We start from the raw sequence: 9,429 nt of genomic DNA on the forward strand, positions 1-9,429 counted from the left end.
GAATTTACCGAATTGTTCGTCTGTGTGGTCTTTCCTTTTTACATTAGGATATGGCACACGAGGTTTATATTCTTTGCTTACCAGCTTCTGTATACCGTGATTCATCTCATCCTTACCATTACTTACCACGGCTTCGTGCCTAGTTTTAAATTTAGATTCAACTAACCCTTCTTCGTCGCGTACAGTGATGGCATGGAGTTGCTCCATTGGGTTAGTTTCTGTGTTACTGGGCATGCTACCTTGTGGTCGTTCAGAAATCAACTAAGCGAGCAGTCCTATTTGAGTTTCGAGCCATTGAATTAATGCTTGCTGATTCTTAAGCGCTGTTTCAGTATTCTGAAAACGAGTTTCTAACACTAAGATGAATTTTGTGAGCATCTCTTCAAGGTTCAGTTTCTTCACTTATTGATACGGTGGTTGTTGAAAACCTAGAGGATGTTGTGGTTTTTGATTTCCTTGACCACCCCACCAGAAATTGGGATGGTTCCTGCAACCTACATTAAAAGTGTTACTATACGGATTATTTTGAGGTCTAGAATTATTACCCATATAGTGGACTTGTTCCTCCTCGGTGCTAGGGTTGAACGATGGATAATCTGTGTTGTGTACTCCTCCTCCATTTGAATCACACCTCATCACTGGATGTACCTGAGTAGAACCATACAAACCATTAATCTTTTTATTTAGAAGTTTACCTGGTTAGATAGCATAGTGATCGCATCAAGGTTGAAAACACCAGCTGCTTTTGTCGGCTTCGTTCTCATGACTTGCCACTGTTAGTTATTCAGTGACATCTTTTCAATAAACTCGTAAGCCTCTTCAGGTGTTTTATTGTTTAAAGTCCTACCGACGGCTGCATCGATCAGTTGCCTTATTGAGGGGTTCACACCGTTGTAAAAAGTCTGAACCTGCAATTATAGAGGTAACCTATGGTGAGGGCACCTTCTCAATAAATTCTTGTATCTCTCCCATGCTTCATAAAAAGTTTCTAGATCCATCTGCACAAAAGAAGAGATATCATTCCTCAATTTAGTCGTTTTAGCCGGTGAAATATATATAAGTAAAAATTTTTCGGTCATTTCTTCCCACGTGGTGATTGACCCTCGTGGTAGCGAGTTCAACCACTGTTTAGCCTTATTCCTCAATGAAAAGGGAAACAACCGCAGGCGAATGACATTGTCAGAAACGCCATTGATCTTAAAAGTGTCGCAGAATTCCAAAAAATTTGCTAAATAAGTGTTTGGATCCTCGTCCTGCAAACCATCAAACTGAACAAACTGTTGTATCATTTGAATCGTGTTAGATTTCAGTTCAAAATTATTTACAGCAACAGCAGGTCTAACTATACTCGATTCAGTTCCTGTTAAATTGGGCTTAGCATAATCATACATAGTACGAGGAGTAGGATCTTGATTTACTGGATTTGCAGCAACTACAGGAGGTAATGGTTTATTCTGGTTATCAGCCATCTTTTCGGTTGTAGTATGGATATCGTCCTCTCGCTCTTCCTCTATGTATTGTAGACTTTGCCTTATTTCTCTTCAATTTTTACGAGCTATGCTCTTAATCTCACTGTCAAAAAGCAAAGGTCCTGACGGGTTCCTCTTAGTCATAAACTAGAGACACCTGTCAGAAGCAATTAAAAAGAAAAATTTAGAAAAGAAAAACTAAACTAAAAGCAAAAATTAAATTGCAATAAAAGTAAAAATTGCTAAAGTAATAAAAATCAAGCGTTCTTAATATCTTAGTCCTAAACAACGGCGCCAAAAACTTGATGGTCGTTAAACTAACTAACAAAATTCGACTAAGGCAAGCGCACCTATCGAATAGTAGTATAGTTATGGTGAGACCGGGAATATCGTATCCAGGAGGACTAAAAGTACTAGTAATTACTATCTTTTTATTATCTAACTTAAGAATTAAAGGATTTTTTTAAACTAAAACTAATTATCTAATTAACTAAGATTACGACAGAGATTAAAATTGGGAAGTACTTTTTAGAAAACCGATGGAGAAGACAATACCAAAGGAAGAATCCACCTAAACTTCACTTATTACTTCTGAATTAGACGATTTATTCACTTGACTTAATTCGTAGAAATCCTTAGTTCATGTTATTATCTCTCTCGAGACTAAAAACAACTGACTCTAGGTTGATTAATTGAAATCTCTTTCCAATTAAAACCCCTATCATCACATTAACTCGATCTATGGATTCCCTTATTAGATTTGACTCTAATCCGGAAAATTTATGTCGTCCTATCTCTAGGATTGCATAAAACTCCACTTAATTATAAATGATCTACTCTTAAATAGGGACTTTTTCTCCACTGAATAAGCACATCAAAAACTTGAATTAATATCCTGGAATATTAAAGGAAGAATTAGAACTCACAATTAAGAATAAGAACAATTATTTATCATATAATTCAAATGGTAATAAGATCCGTCCTAGGTTTCATCTCCCTTAGGTATTTACAGAGTTTAGTTCATAATAATGGAAAACATCTCAAGATTGGGAAAATAACAAAACATAAAGAACCCAAAAAACTTCTAAGGAAATTGAATGGAGATCTTCAGTCTTGAAGTAGATCTTGCTTCTGAGCTGATTCTGATGGCTTTCCTTGAGTATTTTCTGTCTTCTACCCTGCGTGTCCCCTTTAATCCTCTTCTAGGGTGTTTATATAGACTTTGGAATGCCTAAAATAGCCTAAAATTACCTTTTTTTGAATAGAATTAGACTTTGGCTCGACAGGGACATGGCCGTGTGCCACGCCTGTGTGCAGGTGCTCAGGCCGTGTGCAATTCTGACTTAGTTTAATGTCGACACGGCCATGACACACGGGCGTGTGGCCTACCCGTGTGTCACACAAGGGCGTGTGGCCTGTCCGTGTGTCACACACGGGCGTGTGGTTTACTCGAGTTAAAATGCCTAGGCCGTGTGAAACACTGAATTAGGCCCAATTTGTTCGGTTTTGGCCCATTTCATGCTATTTTTTCTATTCTAAGCTCTCCTGAGTATAAAACATGAAATTAAAGGATTAAGAGCATCAAATTCACTAAATCTTATGCTAAATCATCCAAAAATATGCCAAGCATGGGATAAAAATATGTATATATTATGGTTTATCAGTAATGGAAATTATTGTAGATGAAATAAGTCAACCATATGTTTTGAAGAAGAAAAATTGTGTTTGGAAAGAGAGAAAATGAGAGAAAAAATGGCAGCCGACAGTGGAGGGAAAAAAACAATGATTTTAAGTTGAAAGTGTAGTGTCGGTTTACAAAAATTACACAAAAGCATGATTATAATCATGGTAATAGAAATTCTTGTAGATGAAATGAGCTAACCATATGTTTAGAAGAAAAAAAACAGTGTTTGGCAAGAGAGAAAATGAAAGAAAAAAATGGTAACCGACATTGGGGGGGGAAACAATGATTTTAAGCTGAAAGTGTGGTGTGGGTTTACAAAAATTACACAAAAACATGATTATAATCATGGTAATGGAAATTCTTGTAGATGAAATGAGCCAACCATGTGTTTTGAAGAAAAAAAAGTGGTGTTTGGCAAGAGAGAAAATGAGAGAAAAAATTTTGTTAAATAGATGATATTATCTATGACGTCTTGCGCTTATGTGACATGCCACATGGGCTATTATGTTGACCTACGGTTTGAATAACGATCAACTCTCATTGACTGTTAAAACTTGGCTGATTTCTTAAAAAATCGCAATGTTGAGGGTGTCAATCAAAAAAAAAATCAATGGCATAAAATCAAAAGCCCCAAAACGTTGAGGGTTTTTTTTGCAATTATGCCAATTTTTTTATAAACGTTAGAAAATTTGATATTGGTATATTGTTGATAGATTTAGTATGATGTTAAAATTTTTGGTATGTCTTTTTTTTTCCGAGCGTATAGCAGAACCTCTTGAAATATATGACAAAGAGCTACCCTCTATTTGGTATACAAAAACCTCCCACAACTCAATCTCATCTTGAAAACAAAACAAAACAAGTATATTTTATTGTTGTTTCTTGTTGTTATTGTGTGTGATTGTGTATCTTTTTTTTGGTATTTTAAGTTTTATCATGTTTTCAGACGTCTTTGTACTTTGTTCATCAATTCAGGGTGTTACAGTGTTTGGAATTATATAAATTTAATAACCTTTAATGTATTGTTGCATAACAATAGGAGCCATAGGTAGTTTTCTATATATTTTCTCTTTCAATCAATTAAAAAGAAAAAAATACAACACTGAAAAAGGAAGAGAGTGAATAAAAAGGATTTAAACATATCTTTAACATTAAAAAGGTAATTTAGAAATAAAGTATGATGGAAATGGCCTCAGGTAGAGTCAAATCTCTGTTGCTCTGCGAGTTTTCCTCTATGTTTTAATTAAATGCCATAAAAGATTCAAAAGTTATGAAATAACAACAAAATAAGAATTTTAAAAATGTGGGATGCGAAGATAAGAGCTTAAGATGCTTTACATGCATTACACTTCTCAACTGTACAAAGGTAATGTTATACAACTTATTATCTTCTTTCATGAATTTATGATTATGAGAGATTGTAAATGAAGTCAAGAAACTTGTTAGAAAAAAATGTTACACCTTCAAAAGTTTTTTTTTTTACAAATATATACCCATTTTAACATACGGGAAAAAAATGATGATTGTCTCTAGCCAGCATAACCAACTGTTCTTAACAGGAAACCCACTCAATATTCTGAATTGATTCCAAAGATTCGAACCTTATGCATGTTGGGGAACTTGGCAACAACAAGCACAACCACTGCAATTGTGTTGAAAAAGAGCATAGGATGTTGGTAGTCGGTTGTATGTGAGGCTATCAAGTACCTGTCAAGAAAAGAAAGAACAATGTCCATACACATAAATACAAATTTACAATACAGAATAATTGGATAAAATGTGATGATCATATAAACATGCTTACAATATAACAGGTACAACAGTTAGAAATTTTCTATTGGGTGTAAGTTGTTTTCCATTGTCTATCTGCTCCCACCAAGTCAACCCATTGTACACCCCTTGATCTTCAGCAAATGGGGTTCCTTTCTTCCAATGAAAGAAATGGCATGTGATCTGAAAATATGATCAATCTCATAATTTTGGTTTAGATACTAGTTAAGCAGATTTGTCATGCGCTATAAATAAATTCAAAAGCTGGATGAGTTAACACACAGGAGGGAGGGGGTATTTATAGGCATAGAAAGAAACCTAATTCAAAATTGAATACAATAAGAGAATAAAAAAAAGAAAGAATAAAGAGGAATGGTACTAGGAAATGAGAGAGGTTGATGATGGTCCAAGCCATGCCAGGAGAACAACCGAAGATGGATTGAACAAGGAGCCAAGCGAAGAAAAGGATTAGAATATAAATAGTCCACACTCCAGGGTACATAAACCAATCCGTGTTACGATTCAGATTCACTGGTGACTCCGCGTTCACATACAAACTCGCCATTTATTTTAAATAGCCACAAATCCCAACCAGCACCCTTTTCTTTATTCTTTAATTTGACCGATTTCCTTTAAAAATATATAGTATATTCAAAAGACCTGACTTCTTTAATTATTATCATTTAATTTATCTTTAAACCTAAAATGCAAAACCCCAAGGACCACCCCACAAAAGTGGTTTCTTTATCTTAAAAAGGAAGATGATCATGAATAATGTCAAAAAAAAAAAGATTTTTCGGTTAATTTTTACGAAAAGAAGCCAAAAAAGCTGATTTATGCCATGAACCTTTCTCTTTTTTGAAAACTTCATACGTCAAAAGCTCATTTGCTTTGTTTAGTTTTTCATCTAACACCCTTATATTTTCTTTCTCACAATACACATATTTCTATAGCTTGGCATTTTAAATTCCTTTTTTAAGATTTACTTTTGATGTATAATTAATTACTATATTTGTTGCTTTTAAAAATGGCTTTATTTAAAGACTCATCCTTTTTCACGGTCTTTCTCTTGTTTTAAAAATGCTAATAGCATTTGAATCTCATGCATCAAATTTATGTCCATTACTACATTCTAAAAATCATTATGGATGCAGAGTCATGTGATATGAGCCGAAGGAATAAAGAAATAAAAATCAAGCCAGGGTAATGACTTTTTAATGCATTCTACCAAGAAACCATTGCCCTTCACTTCATTTTAACAACTAGGGATAGATGATAAAGTTATGAACGGAAAGAAAGAGATTTGGAAGAGACTAACATTGTGAGTTCAACCAAATGTTAAAGCTAAATGCTTTATTGTGCTTGTAAATGACACATGTACGCAACTTCTTGTGCACAATAATACATCATGTTACAATGTCAAGAGTTGTTTATTAGAAGCCTCATTTCTTGAGCTACTTCATCATCATATCCTACCCAACCAAGCTTCACTATAACATCCCTTACCCTGATTAAATTGATAACCCAAGTAACGAGTATCACATTTGACACTGAGAGACATAATTATCCAAGTTACTATTGTCACTTCATTTCATACTTATTGAACCCAATTTAGGCTTCTCGGGTCATTTTCGAACATCCCTTACGTTTTGGTTTGATTCAGAACCTTTCTTAATCAAAACAAGGGAAATTTCTAGGTGCAGGCATGTATATCTCGAGACATTGCCCAAGAATTGTAGAAATTTAGGTTTGAAGTTTGTCTGTTTTGAGACAACAGCCCTCTGAAGCAAAAATTAGCCATGGAATTTTATAAGTCTCGAGACTTGGGATAAAGAACTTATAAATCAAGTTGTAAACACTTCCTAAACATACCAATTCAAATCATATTCATTCAAAAACATCCATCGACCATTTTAAGCCATATAATTGATAAACCATAATATATACATATTTTTATCCTATGCTTGGCATATTTTTGGATGATTCATCATAAATTTTAGAGAATTTGATGCTCCTAATCCTTTAAATTCTTGTTTTATACTTAGGTGAGCATAGGAAGGTGAAAAGAGCAAGAAATGGGCCAAAAAACGGACAAAATAGGCTTATCTCAGTATTCCACACGGGTAATCCACACGTCCGTGTGTGACACACAGGCAGGCCACATGCCTATGTGTCATGGCCGTGTCAACATTAAACCAAGTCGAATTGCACACGGCCTGAGCACCTTCACACTGGCGTGGTACACGGCTTGAGCACCTTCACACGAGCGTGGCACACGGTCGTGTCCCTGTCGAGCCAAAGTCTAATTCTATTCAGAAAAGGCTAATTTTGGGCTATTTTGGGCATTCCAAAGTCTATATAAACACCCTAGAATAGGATCAAAGGGGGGACGCAGAGTAGAAGGCAGGAAATACTAAAGGACAGCCATCAAAATCAGGTCGAAAGCACGATCTACTTCAAGATTAAAGATCTACACTCAATTTCCTTAGAAGTTCTTTGGGTTTCTTTATGTTTTGTTATTTTCCCAATTTTGAGATGTTTTTCGTTGTTATGAACTAAACTCCCTAAATACTTAAGGGAGATGAAACCGAAGACGAATCTTATTACTATTTGAATTATACGATAAATACTTGTTCTTATTCTTAATTGTGAGTTTTAACCTGATAAACCATAATATATACATATTTTTACCCCATGATTGGCATATTTATGAATGATTTTTCCTTGGTTTCATTGAATTTGATGCTCCTAATCTTTTAATTTGATGTTTTATACTCAGGAGAGCTCAGGATGGCGAAAACAGCAAGAAACGGGCCAAAAATGGACAAATTGGGCCTAAATCAGTGTTTCACATGGCCTAGGCACTTTCACACAGGTAATCTACACGCCCGTGTGTGACACACGAGTAGACCGCATGCCCGTGTGTCATGACCGTGTCGACATTAATCCAAGTCAGAATTACACACGGCCTGAGCACCTTCACACGGGTATGGTACACGGCCATGTCCCTGTTGAGCCCAAGTCTAGTTCTACTCGGAAAAGGGCACTTTTGAGGGTTTTGAAGCATTCTAAAGCCTATATAAACACCCTAGAAGAGGATTAAAGGGGACACGAAGAATTGAAGGCAGAAAATACTCAAGGACAGCCATCGGAATCACCTGGAGACAGGATCTACATCAAGACTGAAGATTTCCATCCAATTTCCTAGAAGTTCTTTGGGTTTCTTTATGTTTTGTTGTTTTCTATACCTTGAGATGTTTTTCATTATTATTATGAACTAAACTCCCTAAATACTTGAGAAAGATGAAACCTAAGACGAATTTTATTACTCTTTGATTTATATGAAAAATACTTGTTCTTATTCTTAATTGTGAGTTTTAATTCTTGCTTAATATTACAGGATATTAATTCAAGTTTTTGATGTGCTTATTCAGTAGAGCAAAAGTCTCTATTTAAGAGTAGATCATTCATAATTAAGCGGAGTTGCATGCAATCCTAGAGATAAGACGACATAAATATGCTGAATTAGAGTCAAATCTAATAAGGAAATCCATAGATCGAGTTAATGCGACAATAGGAGTTTTAATTAGAAAGAGATTTCGATTAATCAACCTAGAGTCAGTTGTTTTTAGTCTCGAAAGGGATATTAACATAAATAAGAGATTTCTACAGAATAAGTCAAGTAAATAAATCGTCTAATTCAAAGGTAATAAGTGAAGTCTAGGTGGATTCTTTCTTGGGTATTGTCTTCTCAATCGATTTTTCAAAAGTATTTTTCAAGTTTGATCTCTGTCGTTACTTCAGTTAATTAGATAACTAGGCTTAGATAAAACATTCCCTAAATTTTTAGGCTAGATAATAAAAAGATAGTAATTACTAGTGCTTTTAGTCCTCGTAGATACGATATTTCTGGTCTCACCATAACTATACTACTGTTCGATAGTGTAGCACCCCAAACCCGGCCCAGACATTATGGCCGAATCCGACATGCCACATTGAAATTAAAAAAACCCATGTTCCCTTTTTAGTATTTTAAAAGCCGACTTTTGTTAAGCTAACCAAGTGAATGAAAGCTGGGCACCAAGTAGGTATCCATAACAGAGGAGGTGAGCCATGAAGGCTGCTTAAGTACCAAACTCTTCGATTGGATCCAATCTTAGACATGCCCACATCCATTGCCACACTTGGTTATAACGGATTGAAACTTCTTTCAGTGGTTATCTTTGATAAATCGAATATTCGTGACGTCGTGTTATTTTAAAAACAAGTATCGTTTTGAAATCGCGCCCTAAGTCTAGCCCATTTGAATTATTATCCACCAGAATAAAGTTATTAAAAATAATATAATCCCAGAAAATCAAAGAAGAAAATAAAATTAAAATGGCCTTATTACAACCCAAAAATTAAATAGTAAATAAAGATAACTTAAGGAAACCAGTCTCTTTTCAAACCCAAAAGCGTTCACCATGGCCACTCTGAATCAGCTCCGGCTCCAAGACACCCACA

At 35.1% G+C, this 9,429-nt stretch overlaps 1 protein-coding gene and 1 non-coding gene across 2 annotated transcripts; one reads left to right on the forward strand and one right to left on the reverse strand.

The window, feature by feature from the left end:
* The first annotated feature begins 924 nt into the window (after positions 1-924).
* LOC121210686 (small nucleolar RNA R71) lies at positions 925-1,031 on the forward strand. The gene has a single exon (XR_005905800.1). It is a non-coding gene; the product is annotated as a small nucleolar RNA R71 (small nucleolar RNA).
* Positions 1,032-4,470: 3,439 nt separating this feature from the next.
* LOC107923810 (uncharacterized protein C119.09c) lies at positions 4,471-5,831 on the reverse strand. The gene is made up of 3 exons (XM_016853957.2): positions 5,303-5,831; positions 4,958-5,106; positions 4,471-4,860 (listed from the first exon to the last, which is right to left on the reverse strand). Exons 1-3 carry the CDS (start codon positions 5,486-5,488, stop codon positions 4,722-4,724), a joined length of 474 nt encoding a protein of 157 aa, XP_016709446.1. The 5' UTR covers positions 5,489-5,831; the 3' UTR covers positions 4,471-4,721.
* Between the last annotated feature and the right edge of the window lie 3,598 nt (positions 5,832-9,429).

Source organism: Gossypium hirsutum, chromosome A11 (genome assembly GCF_007990345.1).
Source record: "Gossypium hirsutum isolate 1008001.06 chromosome A11, Gossypium_hirsutum_v2.1, whole genome shotgun sequence".
Classification (NCBI taxonomy): Eukaryota; Viridiplantae; Streptophyta; class Magnoliopsida; order Malvales; family Malvaceae; genus Gossypium; species Gossypium hirsutum.